General features: G+C 42.1%; 1 protein-coding gene across 1 annotated transcript in view; it reads left to right on the forward strand.

Annotated features, from left to right (window-relative positions):
• LOC309559518 (carnitine O-acetyltransferase-like) overlaps window positions 1–20,250 on the forward strand; it is a 102,343-nt gene extending 82,093 nt beyond the window's left edge. Inside the window, exons 13-14 of the mRNA XM_082262798.1 lie at window positions 13,916–14,053; window positions 19,934–20,250. Coding sequence (XP_082118924.1) covers window positions 13,916–14,053; window positions 19,934–20,149 — 354 coding nt within the window. The 3' untranslated portion in view covers window positions 20,150–20,250. The remainder of the gene's footprint in view (window positions 1–13,915; window positions 14,054–19,933) is intronic.
• The last annotated feature ends 1,750 nt before the right edge of the window (window positions 20,251–22,000 follow it).

Below are 22,000 nucleotides of genomic sequence, written 5' to 3' on the forward strand. Positions count from 1 at the left end.
TATGTAGAGCAACAATTTCAGATCCTCAGAGAGTTCTTTGCCATGAGGTGCCATGTTGAACTTCCAGTGACCAGTATGAGAGAGTGAGAGCGATAACACCAAATTTAACACACCTGCTCCCCATTCACACCTGAGACCTTGTAACACTAACGAGCCACATGACACCAGGGAGGGAAAATGGCTAATTGGGCCCAATTTGGACATTTCCACTTAGGGGTGTACTTACTCTTGTTGCCAGTGGTTTAGACATTAATGGCTGTGTGTTGAGTTATTTTGAGGGGACAGAAAATTTACACTGTTATACAAGCTGTACACTCACTACTTTACATTGTAGCAAAGTGTAATTTCTTCAGTGTTGTCACATGAAAAGATATAATAATATATTTTCAAAAATGTTAGGGGTGTACTCACTTTTGTGAGATACTGTATATATACACAGTTATTTGCAACTGGGTATTGTCTGCCTTTGCTAATAATGTAGTTGCTAGTATATCCTGTTATAGTAGCAATATCTGTCATCTTTTCACTATCCTCCTCTCTCTCACATTAGTTGATGATATTTTTAACTTGAATATTCGGTTGCTTGCTAAATCCTTGCTCTCATTATCCCACGGTTCCCAGCAGGGGGAGCTGATCATTTTCTATAGTCTAGCACTTGTTCTCTTTTTCAAGTGTTAAGCATGCTGCATGCACGGCCTCAACGCTTAAAGGGCCATTATCTTGAAAAGATTTAATTCTGATAACTGTATACAGTCAATACATGTAATGATAGTATTCAGTATATGAATTCTTTTTTTTTTTACCCCCCTATCTTTTTATATTTTTCACCACATCTACATTTATACCAAACTGCCCAGCAGTATTGACAGTAGATGGAACGAACTAGAACACTTTCTAAGGTGCTTGCAATGTCCCATCTTTATTACTATGGATTAATAAAAGAAAAAAAAATGTAATGCAGCAGTTCAAATTGTCCTGGCAGTGTTATTATATTATAAAAAAAAGAGCAAAACTGCAATGCTTAGGGGGACATTTAAAATGGGGTGCACCCCTCTGCATAGTAACCAATCAGCTTCCAGGTTTTACTGGCAACGCTTAACCACCTTACCACCGGAGGATTTTGCTGTCTTACGTCCAGGCCACTTTTTGCGATTCGGCGCTGTGCGACTTTAACTGACAATTGCACGGTCGTGCGACGCTGTACCCAAACTAAATTTACATCCTTTTTTTCCCATAAACAGAGCTTTCTTTTGGTGGTATTTGATCCCCTGTGCGATTTTTACTTTTTTCGCTATAAAAAAAAAAGCGTAAATTTAGAAAAAATAACAATATTTTTTACATTTTTTTATATGAAATTACCCCAAAAATAATGTAAAAATCTAATTTTTTTTAAATTTTTGGCCAATTTGTTTTCTGCTGCCTATGTTTGGTAACAAAAATCACAATAAGCGTATTTTGATTGGTTTGCGCAAAAGTTATTGCGTTTACTAACTAAGGGAATGATTTCTGTAATTTTTGGTGTTTTTTTTTTTTTTTAACGAGTAATGGCGGCGATCTGCGATTTTTATTTTTTTTTTTTGCAGGACTGCGACATTGCGGCGGACAGATCGGACCCTTGACTGACATTTGACACTTTTGGGTGTACCAGTGACATTACTGCAGTAATCAGTGCTATATATATGCACTGTTACTGTAAAAATGACACTGGCAGGGAAGGGGTTAATTTTATTGGAAAGGGAGGGGTTAATGTATGCCTGGTGCTTACTAACGTGTGTGGGGGGAGGTGACTGTGTGACACAAGGACAGATCGCAGGTTCAGCTATGCTGAACCCTGCAATCTGTCACTGTTTGTCACTTAGGAGATCCACCCGCTTGTGTTTACACAAGCAGGCGGATCTCCACACTAGATTCCCCGACGATCAGGGAAGAGCAGTGGCGATCGCCGCTGCTCCTCCCCTGGCCCGACTCCCGCTGTGACTGAATACAGCGGGAGCGAGCCTCTGGCGGCGCGCGCGCCGCCGAGAGAGGGGAATGTCTGCCGACGTAGTACTACGTCGTCAGACCTACAAGAGCCACTTTGCCGCAGTAGTGCTCTAGTGAGCAGACGGCAAGTGGTTAATTTAACAAGCTAAAATTAGAAGCTGATTGGCTACCAAGCACAGCTGCACCCGATTCTGTGTGCTCCAATTTTAGTAAATCTCCCTCTAAGGGCTCTTTCACACGAGCGTTCCGATAAGATCCGTCTGTCAGTTTTTTAGGCACATCTGATCGGATCCCCCATGCATCCCTATGGGGCAGCGGATGTCAACGGAGACATGTCCGCTGACACCCGCTGCTATCCGCATCCAATCCTGTCCGTGAAATCCGGACAGATGGAAACCCTATTTTCCATCCATCCAGGTGCTCGGATCGGATGAGAGCGGACAGGCGGTCCGCTCTCATCTGATTTCCCCCCTAGAGAGTTTATGATCCCCTGCTGAGCATTATGGATCTACCTACGGAGACGGACCATGTGAAAGAGCCCTAAGCCCTAGTTCACATTGAACAGAGCTTTGAAATCGCGCAACTTCATCTGAACTCACACGATTTCAAAGCCGCATTTCAGTAAAGACGTCTGGGGCAACTTGAAAGACATCTGTGCGGGTTCATGCACAGATGTCTATTGAAGTCACCCTCGAAGTCCTCAAAAGTAGTGCAGGGACTACTTTTGGAAATCGGCATGATGCCGACTTTGGGACAGTGCCATTGCTGACAGTAGGCTGCAATTTGACATGCGATTTGACCTGTCAAATTGCGCCAATGTGAACGGGGGCTTAGGGCCGGTTCACACAGCGTGATTTGCAGAATCCGATTGCATGGGCGTAAAAATCCGTGCAGACAAAAAAAGGTCTGCACGAGTTTGGCCCGAATTCTGTGCAAATTCAGCCATACAGTTTGTATGGCTGTATTTACAACGCACAGACATCGCATATGCTCTGTACAGCAATACGGTGCAAATCACATGCAATGGCTGGCATCGCACTAGTGTGAACTGGCCCTTAGTGTACACTACACAAGTGTGAAGATGGGTTTAAGCTGATTGCAGCTCAGTATTTATATAGGGCAGACAGTTTACACTGTGCTTTACATACTCTACATAACCACTTGACCTTCAAAAGATTTACCCCCCTTTATGACCAGGCCATTTTTTGTGATACGACACTGTGTTACTTTAACTGACAATTGCGCAGTCATACAACGCTGTACAGAAGTGAAATGTACGTCCTTTTTTCCCCCCACAAATAGAGCTTTCTTTTGGTGGTATTTGATCACCACTACGCTTTTTTTTTTTTTTTTTTTTTTTTTGTTTTTTTTTTCAGCCGGCTCGGTTGAACATAAAAACTGATCATGTGTGCTGGGCATTACACCAGTCCCTGCCCTCAAGAAGCTTCCAATCTAAGGTTCCTATCTCCTATTTATAGACCAGGGCAAAATGATCTACCAGTGTGACACTCTATATTCCCCTTCGCTCCTCCTTCAGATGCTACACAAATGATTATATAGGGAGGTGAAGAGGGGGGCGGAGGAGCTGGGCCAGCACAGAGTAACCCAGACACTACTAGGAAAATGGAGGGCTATGATGTGCAAGGAAGGAGGGGCGCTGTGCTAAGTGTGTTGCTAGTCCATGGGGGGGCACATTTGTGGCCTTTTCGCTTTGGGTGCTAAAGGACCTTGTCCCAGGACTGGTCTGGTCTGGCCGTTGTCACATTTGGTGTACTGTAAGAAACAAAGCACTCCTCTTTATAAAACATTATTAACATATCCATATTCACATTGCAGTTCTGTGATCTTAATAAACAAAGCTCATATATTTAAATGGTCCCCGAACTTCTTGTTGAATCATCTTCTCTATTATATGAGTAACTTATCATTTACAGTGAGATTACTTCATATTAAATTCATACTTGCCAAAGTGTGTTCTTCCTGGCCACAGGAGGGATCGGGATAAAAGGAAAAACAATAAACTGCATTAATAGTGTATGCAGCGCTGTGCATTTTATAGTATTAAAGCTACATCTTAAACATTATAAATATTTTAACTGATAACTGCACTTTGCTGTATGCGATCTCAAAAGAGGCCCATTTAGTTCTATAGAGACAGAAAAATGCAAGCATCATGTCCTGGGACTTGTAGTTCCACGCAGACTGGAAAATGACCAGTGTAATCCTTCAATGTTATATAGGGAGGGGTGGAGGAGCTGGGCCAACACAGAGTAATGAGACACTCCCAGGAAAGTAGAGGGCTATAAAGTGCAAGGAAGGAGAGGGGCCGTGCTAAGAAATTTACTAGTCAATGTTTCTAGTAAGTCCAAAGGTGCATTACATGAAAATTACATTATTATATATGGAAAGGAAAACATTACACTACATGTACCTGATTTTTAGTGCTTTTATCTGCATTGTCTTCAGTTATACTACAGTAGATGGTCAGGGACTACAGGAATATGATAGTAGATGGTCAGAGACTACAGACATTGTACAGTAGATGGTCAGGGACTACAGGAATATGATCGTAGATGGTCAGAGACAACCTACTTGCTATATTAGATGGTCAGGGACAACAGGAATATGATAGCAGATGGTTGGAGACTACAGATATTGTACAGAAGATGGTCAGGGACTACAGGAATATGATAGTAGATGGTCAGGGACAACAGACCTGCTACAGCAGATGGTCAGGGACTACAGAAATATGATAGTAGATGGTCAGAGACAACATACTTGCTATATTAGATGGTCAGGGACTACAGGAATATGATAGTAGATGGTTGGAGACTACAGACATTGTACAGTAGATGGTCAGGGACTACAGGAATATGATAGTAGATGGTCAGAGACTACAGACATTGTACAGTAGATGGTCAGGGACTACAGGAATATGATGGTAGAATGGTCAGAGACTACAGACATTGTACAGTAGATGGTCAGGGACTACATGAATATGATCGTAGATGGTCAGAGACAACCTACTTGCTATATTAGATGGTCAGGAACAACAGGAATATGATAGCAGATGGTTGGAGACTACAGATATTGTACAGTAGATGGTCAGGGACTACAGGAATATGATAGTAGATGGTCAGAGACAACATACTTGCTATATTAGATGGTCAGGGACTACAGGAATATGATGGCAGATGGTTGGAGACGACAGACATTGTACAGTAGAGGGTTAGGGACTACAGGAATATGATGGCAGATGGTCAGAGACTACAGATATGGTACAGCAGATGGTCAGGGACTACAGAAATATGATAGTAGATGGTCAGAGACTACAGACATTGTACAGTAGATGGTCAGGGACTACAGAAATATGATAGTAGATGGTCAGAGACAACCTACTTGCTATATTAGATGGTCAGGGACTACAGGAATATGATAGTAGACGGTTGGAGACTACAGACATTGTACAGTAGAGGGTTAGGGACTACAGGAGATGGTCAGGGACTACAGGAATATGATGGCAGATGGTCTGAGACTACAGATATGGTACAGGAGATGGTCAGGGACTACAGGAATATGATGGCAGATAGTCAGAGACTACAGGCATGTTACAGTAGATGGTCAGGGACTACTAATATGAAAGTAGATGGTCAGAAGCTGCAGACATATTATAGTAGATGGTCAAAGACTACAAGCATGCTACAAGAGATGGTTGAACCAGTGTTGGCAACCTACCAGATTGAAATTTACTGACACAACACCCAAAATGTACTGGCACAGCCAAGTTTTTACTGGCATTTCCATTACTGGCAAGTGGTCCCTTCAGTCCACTCCAGCCGAAACCGCACTGCCTTGCTTTCGTCCTGCAGACCCGCACACAAGGCTCCGGCTGCTCCGCTCTCCTCCCTTGCACAAAGACATTACATGACACACTCTGGCACTGCCTCCGCCAGACCCCTCCCCCGCTGGCGCCCCTGAACACACTGTAGCAGGCACTCGAATGGCCTCGGCAGGCTCCTGACCGAGCGCCACAACCATATTTTTACTGGAACCATTTTCTGTTACTGGCAGGAGAAAAGTCCCTCTTTTTTACTGGCTGCCAGTGAAAATACTGACAGTTGGCAACACTGGGTTGAAGACCATGGACATCATTTAGCAGACGGTCAAAGACTACAGGAATACAACAGGAGATGGCGAAAATAAAACCCCTCTTAACTTCAGATATACTGTATGCAATGTATGTAGTTTTGTTAATGATTTTTTTTCAATAAATCATTTCTTCTGATTGCCACTTAGTGGCCATAATTGAAACTGCACCCTGATAGCTACTCCCTACAAGTAAGCTTCCATTGGTGTGTGCACACTATTCCAATTACAATCTAGATTGTGAGATTTTGTGTTTATGTATCTTTTTTTTTTTTTTTTTTTTTACTCCAATCATTGAAAGATTGTAACAGTTTGATTATCTCCTTATACACATGTGATGGAGTTTTAGTGCTGGTTCACATTTGTGCGATGCAGGAACACGCTGTATATTCGCATTGCATTAATGACACCCCCAGATCGGATCGCATATCGCAGTGCGATCTGAAAGTTCGCACAGAATCGGATCGCACTAGTGTGAACCACCATGCGATCCGATTCTGCTGCGGACCAAAAAAAGGGTCCTGTGCGTCTTTTAGTGCGATTGCGGTGCCAATTTAGCCATACAAACTGTATGGCTGTATTTGCACTGCACAGAGATCGCATGTAATTTTAGGAGCAATGCGCTCTGAATTACATGCGATCTTTGTGATTGCACATATGTAAACCGGCACTTACAGTGGGCATATCAAAATGACAAAGCAAAACATTACTTGTGTTATCTAATCTCATTGGAAACTGTAACCGTGTGAAACCGAGATGCAAACCTACTTGTTCACCCAGTTTCTAGTGTTGGGAGAAAGTATATTTGAGTGTTCCTCTCTGAGCCTATTGGCCAAGCAGCAGGCAGAATATCTAAGGGTGAGCACTAGGGGTGGGGAAGGGACGGTGATAGAAAAAGGGCAAAAGGCAGTAAAAAAGGGAAGACAGAACATGAATAATATTGACTGTGATGCTTCACAGGTTTTCACCCTAGGCAGGGTACCTAACAGAGCTGAATTTAGATCTCGGGGGGCCCGAGGCACTCTAGGTTCAGTGGGCCCTTCATACACAGGAACTAAAATACATAGCAACCTATCTATTAAAGATTTGTAAGATGGAAAAATGTGTTTAATTTCAGTTTCATTTGCTAAGTAAATCATTTTGTCATAATCATTATGTTCGAGTAGTGATCGACCGATCTAGTTTTTTTAGTGCCGATACCTATATTTTGGTTATCGGATATCGGTATCGGCCAATATTTTCGGACATTTAAAAATTTGTATTTTTTTTATCTTTCACAGGTACTATTGTGCAGGGGTCTAAAAGACCCCAAACTCGTTCTCTGTGCTTAAAAGCATTCAAAACGCCAAGTTTGTCTGTTTTGAATGCTCGCATTTTTTTTAATTTGCCGCCGAGTACCCGGAAGTGATGTCATGACATCCCTTTCGGGTTTTACATGGAGACCCGATCAGAGCCGAATGCGGCTTTGATCGGGTCTTCTCTTCGGAGGCCGTGCAGGTAGGATGCCCGAGTCCCCCGGTGGGACGGGAGACCCGGGCGAGCCACGGAAAGGGGGCGGACGTCCCCTCTTGCTCCTTGTAATGACAGCCGAGCGGCTTCTCAGACACATGGGTTGTCATTACAAGACAGCCGACCGTCGGCTATGGACGCCGGTACCGGGGAGATGCCTCTAGCTGTAGGCATCACTCCGGTACAGCACTTTCCCGAAATATCAGCAATATCGGTAACCTCAGGGGCTGATTCTGATATATCGGGGAAAGTGCATATCGGCCCCTGATATATCGGCATTGCCGATAATAGTTTGATCCCTATGTTAAAGTGAGTCGTTTTTGGAACAATTCATTATTTTGGGAGAGTATATATTCGGTGTTGCAAATCCATTCGTATTTTTGGAAGTTCTGTTATTCTTTTATTATGTGTTTAATTCGTTATTTTGGAAGATTACTTATGCACTCTAATAGGCCATACACACTATACAATTTACTGAAGATTGTTTCCTTTAGACTTTTTTTTTATTTTTTTTTTTTTTTTTTTTTTAGACTTACCAAAACCATATAATATGAGGTCAAACCTAAACACTTTCAATTTGTATGCAATCTGGCAGGCCCTTGAACCACATTGAAAAGGTAAATCTGAAGGAAATCTAACCACAAAAGTTGGATAGTGTGTATCCAGCTTAAGTCATCCCTGCTAGTCCAACTCACAAAGACAAATGGCATGAGCTGATTTGATGATATCGACTGCAGTCGCATGCATCCGAAAGTAACGAATGGAACTAAATTAATTTTGGATTCATTCCAGAGGCGTAACTAGAACCTTCCAGACCCAGGTGCAAGAAACCATGAAGGGCCCCCCGGACCCCTGACCAGGGCCCTTCTCTTCAAGCCTGGGGCTCTTCCCACTGATCCTGGGGCCCTTTACTCTCATTGCTGTGCCCTTTGTTACGGTCCTTCAGCGGGACCCTTTCACAAGTTCTGCAGTGGGCCCCCTTCCTGCCATCTTGGGGCCTCCCCACGGTGGTGGAATGCCAGGGCCCATTCGCAAGTGTGACCTTTGCGATCATGGAAGTGCACACACTGGTGTCAGTATTTTTTATTTTTTTTGTATTTAATTGTATTATTATTTTATTTTTTTACAATGTCACTGACTATGACTCTGTCCATTCAGAAAAGGAAGGAGCTGGTAAATTACATATTTACAGACCCCTTCCTGGTTCTCTATTGTGACACATCCCCTGCAGCAGACGGCAGGAGAGGGGAGGGAGCACGGGGGGGGGGGGCAGAGACAGCAGAACACAAGTGAACTGGAAAGGAGGAGTGGCGGGGGCAGTGTACAGAGGAACCAATCTCCTCCATTTTCCTCCTGCAGCTACAGGAGGACATTGATTTCTCTACATGCTGCCCCCCCCCCCTATCCAGATGTACAGGGGAGAGCCGCACAGGCCCCCTGGAACATGGGGCCTGGTTGCAATTGCAACCCCTGTAGTTATGCCCCTGATTCATTCGTTCTGTTATTATTCTGAGATTCTGATGGATCCACCTCCATCCAACCCGAACACACGAAGTAGGAATCATCTTATTTCACTTTTATACCTTACTGTATTTATTGCAATATGTTTCCATTTCATATGTAGTGCACTTTTTATAATCATGAAAAATGTTAATGCACTGCTCTCCAAATAAAATGAATCTGAATTAAAATGTATTCGCTCATTATGTTATTACGTTGAATTCATTTCCCCATTCCCAATTGACTTAGTTGGGCCTTGCACATACAAATTAAAGGAATGGTCTCTCAAGTTCAACCCCAATACAAAAAGAATCGTGTAAGAATTCATTCATACTATGCTCACTAGAATAAAAAGGAATAGATCCAAATCAATTCGGATCATTTGTTATGTCATTACATTATTTCGGATTCTTCAAACATTAACAATTCAAACTATAGCATTGTGTCATCTGAATGAATACAAATGAATTTGTTGTTTTCGTTATAATTTACATCCGATTAGTTGAAATTTGCTACTACAGGCGGTCCCGGGGTTACAAACAAGATAGGGTCTGTAGGTTTGTTCTTAAGTTGAATTTGTTTGTCGGAACAGGTACATTTTTTAAGTGTAGCTCCAAACAAAATAATAAAAAGTTTTTTGGATAGCATAGGGAAGGGTTAACACCCCTGTAACATTTGTTTTGCGGTCTGTGCCCCTATTCAGAAGATTTCATCTCACGTTCTGTCCCTATGACAACTGGATTTTGAAATTTTGGGTTGTTGTGGAAACGAGGATTAGTGATAAAGCTTCAATGGAGACTCCTTTTTCCCAAGAGAACTCTTACAGGAGTGAATTTCCCTTCCTAGGGGTAGATGTCTCCTCACTTCCTGTTATCTCCCTCTGTAAGTAGGAGTTGTTTGTAAGTCGGATGTTTGTAACCGGGGACCACCTGTATTGTGATTTGGATATTCAAATACATCCAAATCTCCGAATCACATACATTTTGTCTGAATTTCCATTCGTAGCTTAATGAATCGTGCATGTCTACTATGTATCTTTACACTGTTCACATAAATATATAAAACAGAATATGGAGGTTGGTGTAGCCTAACAGTGCTGCCTAGACCTACCTCTAACATAATCCATTTTCCTCACTAACTAATCAATCTCGATGACCGTCACACTTTTTAAAATGTGTGACGAAATGCTATTATGAGGCCACACAAGAAAACACACAGCTAAAGGCTATCTTTAAGGACGTATACACTCTCTCGTACTTAACCTCCCTGGCGGTATGATTCTTTCCGATTTTAGGTGCTGAAAGCGGTGCCATTATTTTGCATGTAATTCTTAAGAACGAGTAGCCCAAACCAACTATTTACATATGATTTTTTTTTTTTTTTACTGTGCGTTCTTCTTTATAACATCTCGGGTATGATAAAGTTTGAAACACAAAATCATAAATTATAATATAATAAATAACTATAAATAAGTTAAAGTATGTGTGTATATATATAATATATGTATTATGTGTGTATACATAGATATACGTGTGTATATGTGTATGTGTGTGTATGTATATATATATATATATATATATATATATATATATATATATATGTGTGTACAGTAAAACTGCAGGAAAGGGCATTGGGGGGCAAACTAATGTCAATTTATTTTATTTTGTAATGTAATCCAATAGGATTACAATATATCATTATGTTTGTGTGTTTTACTTTTCAAATTTGCCGCCGGTTCCACCCCCCTGCGTCACGTCGCAGGAGCCGGGGCTCACGGCATCGGGCGGAATATCCGGCCGCCGTATGCTGCAGGGACACATCGCGGGATCCCGGAGACAAGGTAAGTAACCCCTTCCAGAATCCAGCGATGCTCCCTGGCGGTACCCAGAGTGTGGCTCGGGGTTACCGCTAATGGCACTGAAATTTAACCCTGAGCCACGCTTGGGAATACCGCCAGGGATGTTAAGATACCAAAATTCTGATACAATATACTTTTACAGATCAAACCAAAAAATGGTGCAAAGCACCTATCTCCTGCGCTCTGAGAGGTGATCTTCTAACCACATCAAGCCACACTCATGTGGCTAGCAGAGACCTTCTACTTGTTGGTTTTCCTGAAGCCTCATACACACGATGAGAATATCAGACGAATGATCCTCCGTTTTTCTTTTTCTTTTTTTTTTTTGCATGCATGTTAATTTCCTATAAAAAAAAATGAAGAGGTTACTAAACATACAAAAATTCTCGTACGATATAATACATGTATAAAAAAGGGGATTCAATCCAGAAATAAAGAGATTATTCTCCCTCTCTACAAGACTCTGATCCGGCCACATCTGGAGTATGCTGTCCAGTTCTGGGCACCGGTCCTCAGGAAGGATGTGCTGGAACTGGAGAGAGTCCAGAGAAGGGCAACACAAATAATTAGGGGAATAGAGGACATCAGCTATGAGGAAAGACTACAAGCATTGAACTTATTCTCTCTGGAGAAGAGACGATTGAGGGGGGATATGATATCAATGTACAAATACTGTACTGGCGACCCTAGCATAAGGAACAAGCTATTCAGAGAAAGGGATACTATGTGACACGTGGCCACTCACTAAAACTAGAGGAAAAACGGTTTAACCTTAAAATACATAAGGGGTTCTTTACTGTCAGAGCAGTAAGGATGTGGAATTCTCTTCCACCAGCAGTGGTATCAGCAGGGAGCATCGATAGTTTCAAAAAACTATTAGATGGGCACCTTAAAGACCACAACATACAGGGGTATTCAATGTACGGTTAACAGCAAACACACATCATAGGTTGAACTGGATGGACTGATGTCTTTTTTTCAACCTCACAAACGATGTAACTATGTAACTGTGTTGTAATGTAATGTATTCTTTTGTTTCTGAACATGCGTGGTCTTGCTCTTCTGATTTATTTTTTTTTTTTCCCCGGACGAATATTGTACTGAATAAGTGAAAATCGTATGTTCTTGAAAATTTTTCGTGCTTGTCACTTATTATAATTTTGGATGGACTGTCGTGAATGGCTCTCAAAAGCTGTGTATTAATGATCAGATTATCGTACGATAGATTTGAAAGATGTATTTTCCGTTCAATTTTCTGATCGTATGTATGGGGCTTTAAGTGCTTGTTCACACTTGACAAAATTTCTAACTCTTAACAAAGGCTCCTATAGCATTAATGTGCTTTAGTATAAGGCGTTAGACTGGCATTTACAAACGTTAAAAAAGCACTCCCTAAATGCTCTATGTGTGCTTTGACGCGTTTCACGCACGTTAAAACTGTTTCACAAATGCCTATTTTTAAAAGAGAAGTGACATTACAGGAAATAAACAATTTGAGGTGTGGTTTCTTTGTGATGTTTCATTTACTTTTCCCTCTCCTATGGGGAAAAACAATTCTCAACTGTTTTGCACAGAGCAGTTCACATATTTGAACCCATGCCTCATGCTTTCTGTATGGATCACAGTATCTTGGGTTGGTGGGATCGTATAATTCTGGCCGGTTTTCTACTTCCTGGATCAACAGAGACACATTGATGTCAGCCATCTTCAAGCAGCACAAACAGGAAGTGATTGCAGGACACTCTGTGCTCTCTTCCATCATTACCAGGCATTGTGGGACAATAGATTCCTCCTGCATGATTTATTTATTTTTTTAAACTTCATTTAACGCAACCACATCGCAAATGCCTGCCAGTGCATTTGCGGAGCGTTACCGTAGATTAGAATGGGAGGCATTGAATGGCTTCAAACGCCTCCAGACTCGCCGCTAATGCTTCATGTTTTGATAATGTGAAGAGCACTGTGTGCGCTGTCTATTGTATCATTTGCATAGGCGTTTGAGGAGCGTTAAAATGCCTATGTGAACTTAGATTGATATAAAATGATCTGGCGCCAAAAAACAATCAATGGATATAAGTTAATCTAAAGGTATACTATAGTGTGTAGTTACTGCTAATTGACTGCAGGCTTGTGCGGGATGAGGTGAATCAACAAGTTGTAAATCAGCGCAAATCTACCCTTTAGTACTATAGTGTTCTAAAATCCCCCTTCCCAAAAAAAGTGCAAGTGCAAATCCTATTAATTATTCTGCATGATTGGGATCATATAGAGCGAATCGTGGACCTGCATGCTGGATATAATATACTTATGATAAAGGCACAGTAGCTGGTTTATAACTTTACCAGCCACTCCATCTGGTGAGTCAGTTTGGGGTGATTGGTGGAGGTGTTATCTTGGCACTTACCTTTCACAGAAGATTTATTTGCACTTTATTGGATTTTATTTTGGGACATTTAGAAATATTAATGAATGGACATTATGTATGATGAATTGTTTTGGCCTTTTTTTTTTTTTTAACACACTGATTTTTTACACTGATATGAATTGTTTGGTTTTTCTAAATAATTGTTTTTTCACATTGATCATTTATATATGATGTATTTTTTCCACTTTATCCACTGAGATATTTAAAAAAAAAAAAATGATTTGCACTGTTTTTTAAAACATCTATATTTTTTTGATAGATATCAATAATCAATAGGCTTTGCACTTGCACTTTTTTGGGATGGGGGATTTTAGAACACTATAGTACTAAAGGGTAGATTGGCGCTGATTTACAACTTGATTCGCCAATGTGAACTTAGTCTAACCATGGTTAACCTGAAAAAGTGGCCACTGTCTGTATACAAAGTATAAGTAAATGTTTACATACTGTATGTACTGCTAAAATCAATTGCAACAATATACTTGTTTTTCCAGGTGTTACAGGGGCAGTCAGTAGATGGCACTATCATGGCTCTGAAGATGCTTTGTATCTCTTCTGGGTTGGCCCTCCCCACTCTCCTGATGGATACATCGTATGCTATATCTTCCCACTGGAAGCTCTTCACAGGACAGGTGTGTACAATAACTGCAAAGCAAGACTCATGTTTGTATAAAAGTGTCCTTAAAGCGGAGTTCCACCCAGTGAACGTTTTTTTTTTAATAAAAATACCCCCGGGACAGTCAGGGCTAGTGCATTCCACAATGGATAGCCTCTGATCTGTCCCGGGTTGCACTTACCTTTTAGAAGAAATACTTACCTTGAAAAAGTATTGTCCAGCGCTGCTATCTCAGGTGTGGGCAGCTTGAAGCCAGCGCGATCCTCTTCTGTGTCCTCTTCCGTCTTCGGTCCCACGATGCACTGCACCGGCCCCGCCGTCACTTCCGGTGCCGCAGCGTCATCTCTGCACAGCTTCTGGGCATGCCCAGAAGCTGTTTTGCAAGGTATGACGGCGCCTGCACCGGAACTGACGTCGGGGCCGGTGCCGGCGCATTGGTTCCTGGGAGCGATGACGTTCAGCTCCCAGGAATCATTGCATGCCTGGAAGTGACGAATCGCCGTGGCCACCGAGGGGAGGAAGTAAGGTGAGTATATTATCTTCTAAACGAGGTAAGTTAAAAAAAAAAAAAAAATTGCGATTATCCATTTGTTTTTCAGGTGACCTGGAGCATGAAGATGGAGGTAAGTATAATTTTAGGGTGGAACTCCACTTTAAAGCCCTGTTCATACCTGAGCGTATTTCAGCTCATAAAACGCTCATCTCTAAAGTCTCAAAACGCCCAACAAGCAAAATCCCATTAATTTCAATGGCCCCTGTTCACATCTGAGCATTTTGTCTCCAGAAAAAAAAAAAACACCTGAAGCTCAAAAAAGTACATGAGCTTCTTTTTTGGCTGATTACAAGCGTTTTTGTTAGATATTGCCTGACTCCAAACACCTGCAAAAAATGCCTGAAAAAAGCCAGAAAAAAGCCTTAAAAAACGCCTGTAAAAAGCCCAAACAAACGCCTGAAAGCGATACGCTCAGGTGTGAATGGAGCCTAAGCCCTGGTTCGCATTGATGCTACTTTGAAATCATGCTACTTCACTTGAAGTTGCACAATTTTAAAGTAGCAGGTCAGCACAATTTCAGGTGCTACTTGGCTGACATCTGTGCCACTTCATTCACAGATGTCTATGCAAGTCACACCTAAAATTGCAAAAAATAGTGCGGGAACCTTTTTTTTTTCAAATCCACGCGGCACCGCAAAGTCGGAGTCACACCGATTTGAACAGTTCCATTGCCGACAATAGGGTGTGACTTGTCATGTGATTTGGAGCTGTCAAATCACATGACAAGTCACACTGGTGTAAACGGGCTAAAGGGACCGTTACTTTGTTATTAATGTTTAAAACTGTGTTCACAGTATGCTAGGAATGATAACTAGCCAAGGTAGGGGTAAACCAACTTTGCTGGAGAAAACGGCTCAAGACTCCCTTTAATGCTGTTCACTAGAGATGGGTTCCGGTGTGTTTGAGTCCCTACGTGCCCAATCCCGCCAAGAAGCCGACACTGCACTCTGCCAATCACAGGCTCTGAAACATTTCCTGATCTGTGCAGCTGCGGATTGGGAAATGTCTCACAGCCTGTGATTAGCAGAGTGCAGTGTCGGCTTCCTGGCAGGATCGGGCACGTAGGGACTCAAACACGCCTGAGCCCATTTCTACTGTTCACATGACCCAAAACCAAAGCATGTAGTCATTTCATCCCTGCTGAAAGAAAGAAAGAAAGAAAGAATCAAAAGTTCTAATTGGCTGACCTTTGCAGAAATCACATGACCGAATCCTCTCTGGCAATTCTATGTTCTCACCCCAGTGCCAGTTGGAATTTAGAAAACTGGTATCAGAGGAGAAAAGGGGTTCACACAGTGAAAGCTGCACTGAGGTGTGTGGTTACATAAAAAGCATTGTTGCAGTGGATAGATGGGGAGTTGCAGGAATTTTGGGTATAGTGGAGCTGTACCATGCCTGTGTAGTGCGAAAGAGCAAAAAACTTGCCTAACTTTTTCTCTCCTGAAGCTCTGTCCTGTAATAGGGACCAGGGGAAGAGGTTGGGTGTTGGTCATGACTTGGAGCTTACAGTATATAGGGTTATGCTGGCCATAAACTAGCCGAAAAATCGTTTGAAAATCTGTCATTTGGTCCGATTTGTGAGTTTTTCGTCCAGTTAATGGGCACAAATAGAAAATAGTTTAACTTTTCAGAGCTGAAAAATCGAAGGAACAGTTTGGAAAATTCTGCCGAACGAACAATAAATTGAAAGCTTAACGTGTTTTTCGGCCGAACTGTTTGCCCTCGGCATATGTGACAAACTGAACGAAAAAAACGTCTATTGAACAATTTATCATTCAAAATTCGGTCATTACATGATGGCACGATCGTCTGCTCTCACGGCCAATTTTTCGTTTTTCGAAAATGAGTTTGAACGATTTTTGGGCTAGTGTATGGCCTGCTTAAGGCTCCATGCACACTAGCTTTTTTTTTTTTTTTTTTAAGCTAAAAAAACACTGTACAAAACTCTGGATAAAAAACGCTGGTAATAGCTTTTTTAGTAGCGTTTAGGAGCATTAGCGTTTTATTGGTGTTTTTGCTATTGTAGAATTTAGGAGCGTTTCTGCTGGAAAAACACTCCAAGAAACTCTACAAAAACAATTTTTTTTTCTGCTCCTAGACGCTGAAGCTCAAAAAACGCTACTAGCCTAAAGTAGTGTGCATGGACACATAGGATAACACTATTTCGCTTCTAGGAGCAGAACAAAAATGCTAATAACAGCTTCTAGGAGCTCAAAAAAATGCTAGTGTGCATGAAGCCATAGGCTCCTTTCACACGCTGCGCTGCGTGCTGCGGACCGTTCTCTGCTCAGCGGGGATCGATCCGCCGATCCCCGCTAAGCAGGTGGATGACAGCTCCATCTCCGCTCTGTGTGCAGAGAGGGAGGTGTCATAGCTCCGTTGTTCTCTATGGGGAATCGGATGAGAGCGGACCACCTGTCCGCTGTCATCTGATCCGATCCTCTGGACATATGGAAAATAGGGTTTCCATCCGTCCAGATTTCACAGACGGGATCGGATGCGGATGGCAGCGGGTGTCAGCAGAGATGTCTCCACTGACATCCGCTGCCCCATAGAGATGCATGGAGCATCCGATCAGGTCCATCTGAAAAACTGACAGGCGGATCTGATCGGATCGTTTGTGTGAAAGGAGCCTCTCCCCTCATCCATGTGACCACACTGGGTGCTTAAGCAGCCAATCACTAATGCTGGCCATACACTAGCCAAAGGATCGTTCGAAAATCTGTCATTTGGTCCGATCGTTTGTTTTTTGTCCAGTTAATGAGCACAAATAGAAAATCGTTTTTTAACTTTTCATAGCCGAAAAATCGAAGGAACAGTTTTGAAAATTCGCAGAACGAACAATAAAAGAACGATACATTGAAAGGTTAATGTGTTTCTCAGCCGACCTGTTTGCACTAGGCATATGTGACAAACTGAACGAAAAACTGATTCATTTATGTACATTAACCACTTAAGCCCCGGAAGATTTTACCCCCTTCCTGACCAGGGCCTATTTTGTGATTCGGCACTGCGTGACTTTAACGGACAATTGCACGGTCGTGCGACGCCGTACCTACACTAATTTGATGTCCTTTTTTTACCACAAACAGAGCTTTATTTTGGTGGTATTTGATAACCTGTGCGATTTTTTTGATCATGCGCTATAAACAAAAAAAGAGCGTCAATTTTGCAAAAATAACAATATTTTTCACATTTTTTTATATGAAATTTCCCCCCCAAAAAAAGGAAAAATCTAAATTTTTTAAAATTTTGGGCCAATTTTTTTTTTTACCATATGTTTGGTAAAAAAAAATCGCAAAAAGCGTATTTTGATTGGTTTACACAAAAGTTATTGCGTTTACTAACAAAGGGAAAGAGTTTTGTCATTTTTGGTGTTTTTTTTTTTAACGCGTAATGGCGGCGATCTGCAATTTTTTTTTTTTTTTTTGCAGGACTGCGACATTGCGGCGGACAGATCGGACCCTTGACTGACATTTTTGACACTTTTGGATTTACCAGTGACATTTCTACAGTAATCAGTGCTATACATATGCACTGTTTCTGTAAAATTACACTGGCAGTGAAGGGGTTAACTTTTTTTGAGAGGGAGGGGTTATGTGTGTCCCTAGGGGCGTGATTCTAACTGTGATTGGCTGTGGCTTGAGGTGTAGGAACAGTGATCAACGGTCCTACATAGTAGAACCGTATGATCACTATTCATACACAGGGGAGAATGACAGGCGGCTTGTTTACATTAGCCGCCTGCCTTTCTCCCTTCACGGCGGACGATCGCGAGTTGGCCGGTCACACGCGCGGACTCGTTCGTGAACGAGCCGGGCGGGAGCGCGCCTTCGGGGGCACGCGCTCGCCTGCTATTGGCTCCCAGGCTAGGGACGTGTATATATACGTCACTTTGCCTGGCCGGGGCTGACCGCCGCAGTAAATAGTCGTGCGGCAGTCGGCAACCGGTCAAACAATTTATCATTCGAAATTCGGTCATTACATGATGGCACGATCGTCTGCTCTCACGGCCGATTTTTCGTTTTTCGAAGAGGAGCTCGCCCGATATTTCGGCTAGGGTATGGCCAGCTTAAGACTTTAACCTAGGAGGAAAGGGTGTTGCACGCTCCCCATGCCTGAAAGTATTTTTCTTTGCTCCCAGCAACCAAACTGAGTGACATGAGTATATGGTGCTGAAGGGGCCGACATTTAAGAGAAACTGTTGCTTTACCCTGCATAGGCATACACAGGACCACGCGAGAAAAGCTCGCCTATGCCGCATAGAAGAAGTCTCACTACACATCTTGTTATTCCCGTTCTTCAGACGATTAAGTGAATGTAGCACTTTGTCCAGTCTAGCTTGTCTCATTGCTGAGATAGCACGCCCAACAGTGGGCACCCCTACTCCCTCCACCGCCATCCGATCACAAATCTAGCAGGGAGGCAAATATTTGATTAACTATAACTGAGAGTGCTTGTCTTGAGCAACAGGCACTTCCCTGAGATAAGCGATGTTACTAGCTTTGCCGGGGTTGGGGGATTGTCCGCTATAGTGCCATTAAGACTGTAATGAAAAGCCCAGGCAGGCATGCTCAAAACAGAGCTCTGTGTTGTCATAGGTATACAAAGTGTCAGAACAAGGCCCCTGATTTCTGTGTAAATGACTCAGGATGCAACAGACTTACTACACAGGGGGTGATGGAAAATGAACACTGCCACCTCCCATAAATTGGGTACAGGTGACGGGAGGAGCATAGGAGGACAGCAAGTAAAAACTAGCAGATCATTGGAGAGGCTAACGGAAGTTATACATGAATGCACTGACTGGTATTTCGTTTTTTCATGACTCAGAGAATTCATCTTTAAAACTACATTCAAGTGCATGGTTAGGCCAGTTCAAGTAAGTTCCAGCCACTTCTGTGCTAAGCCCCAGCCTATTTAACTGTGCAATGCCAATAGGAATGGTAGGTGTGGGGCTTAGCACCAAGTTGGACAGAAATCAGTTCACAGTTCACCTTTGCCTGCAAACATGTTTTTACTTATTCGCACCATAGCCCTGATGAAGGCTGTGTTAACCCCCGAAACATGTTGGCTTTCTTGCACTGTTGAACATTCAATAAAAAATATCCTTCTGGTCTCTGTGGCACCCATGCTATGTCCTATATATCAAGTTATTCTGAATGTCAGGTTTCGTATTTTCATATTTGAACCCCTTTTCAGCTTGTTACCAGAAGACTGGTTGCTATCCAGCCACATAATAACACAACCTTAGAACACTTTCCTTACATGAGGCTCGTAGTGTGATGGGTGGTTGAGTACACATGTAATCTCCATAATTCTAGTGTTCTCTTTCTCTTCTAGGTTGCCTCTCCCATGGACTGTGTGATGTGCTATGGACCGCTGGTCCCTGATGGTTACAGCGTCTGTTTCGCCCCCTCTCAGGATAGCATCACCGTGTGCGTCTCGGCCTTTGACTGCTGTCAGGAGACGGATGCTGAGAGGCTGTCAGACAGTCTCCACGTCGCGCTACGGGACATGCACTCCTTCATTGTACAGTGCAGACCTGGGGAGGAATAAGCCTGGGTCATTTCTTTACGTTACAAAGATGCAGAAATACGCCTGGATACACATCTCTTTAATTTATAAACGTGTTTCTCAATAAAACCGTAACAAGAAAAGCTTGAGATATTCTGTTTATTATAAAGGTCAGAGCAGTGGCAGCAGATTCTACTGTTCGGCAATGGCAGAAGCGATGATAATATGCAGAGAGCTGTGATTCAAGGCCACCAATCAGATTTCAGATTGCTTCTGAAATCTGATTGGTTTTCATGAACCAAACATTATTATTATACAGGATTTATATAACAAACAAAAACATAAAAAAGGTAAGGCGCTACTATTAAACAATAAAACAGTATGGAGATATCTGCGCTAAAATGATATGATGGTACAATAAATTGACATTAAAGCAGCCCGCATAAATTTTGTTGATTGTAAAAAACAGATAAATTAAAGTCCATAGGCAGCGCTAAAAATAAAACGCATAATAGTCCGTATCAATAACGAAAAGAAGAGATGATATCCCAACACACACCACACACGCAGCACACCATACCACAGTGCCAATCAAATCTCCTTACCAGAGCAAAGGAAGAACATAGGCATATATGAGTTTGTCTGATCATCCTCAACAATCGGATGAACAGCTTCACATCAGACGTCTTCCATTGGCAAGAATCCTTAAAATTCTTCCTCCATACAGACCCCACTGTTATGCTGGATATATCAATGTCAACTCTCACACACAGAGGTGATGCCACCAAGAAGAGACAATAAAACATAGTGAAGGTCCGTATAAAATTGCAAGGAATTTATTTAGAAATGTACTTACAAAGGTAAATGAAGTGTGAACATCATAAACATACAGAGAACTGCCGCGGCTCGTAGCGTACTTGTCTCAGCGTCCCGACTGACGCGTTTCATCCAATAGGATTTCTTCAGAGGCGCCTCTGAAGAAATCCTATTGGATGAAACGTGTCAGACGGGACACTGAGACACAAGTACACTAGGAGTTGTGGCAGTTATCTGTATGTTTACGATGTTCACACTTCATTTACCTTTGTAAGTACATTTCTAAATAAATTCCTTGCAATTTTATACGGACCTTCACTATGTGCTGTCTTATCGTCTCTTCTTGGTGGCATCACCTCTGTGTGTGAGAGTTTACATCAATATATCCAGCATACCAGTGTATGGAGGAAGGATTTTAAGGATTCCTGCCAATGGAAGGCATCTGATGTGAAGCTGCTCATCCAAATGTTGATGATGATCAGACATAAACTCATATATGCCTATGTTCTTCCTTTGCTCTGGTAAGGAGATTTGATTGGCACTGTGGTGTGATGTGCTGCTCATTCACACTGAAGCTGGTGTTGGGATCTCATCTCTTCTTTTCGTCACTGAATACGGACTATTATGCGTTTTATTTTTAGCGCTGCATATGGGCTACTATTAAACAAAACAAAGTGAATCATATTACAATTCCAATACTTGTAAAAGCCAGAAAAAAATTATACTCACTCTAAAATAACATGAACGTGATCGGTCCTCCAATCAATGTGCCTTGTGATAAATAGTGATTTCTTATCCTGTTGAAGTTCTCCACCACAGTGTGAGTAAAATGCACACTAACCAACCATAGGCAAACATTAAAGGCCTCAATCCTATTTCATGATACTCCAGTAACAAATAATCAGATCACTCTTCAGATGGCCCCCAGATGGTACAATGATGGATCCAAACCAGTCAGACACTCTAAGTATCTGTCTCTCACTCAATTAAATAAACCAAAATTCCAAAGAGGATAATTGAAAATATAGTGTGGTACTTTATTTAAAACAGACCAACGAATAATAGGATTGCACTTAC

The sequence above is a fragment of the Pelophylax lessonae genome, assembly GCF_965119305.1.
Source record: "Pelophylax lessonae genome assembly, chromosome: 7".
NCBI lineage: Eukaryota > Metazoa > Chordata > Amphibia > Anura > Ranidae > Pelophylax > Pelophylax lessonae.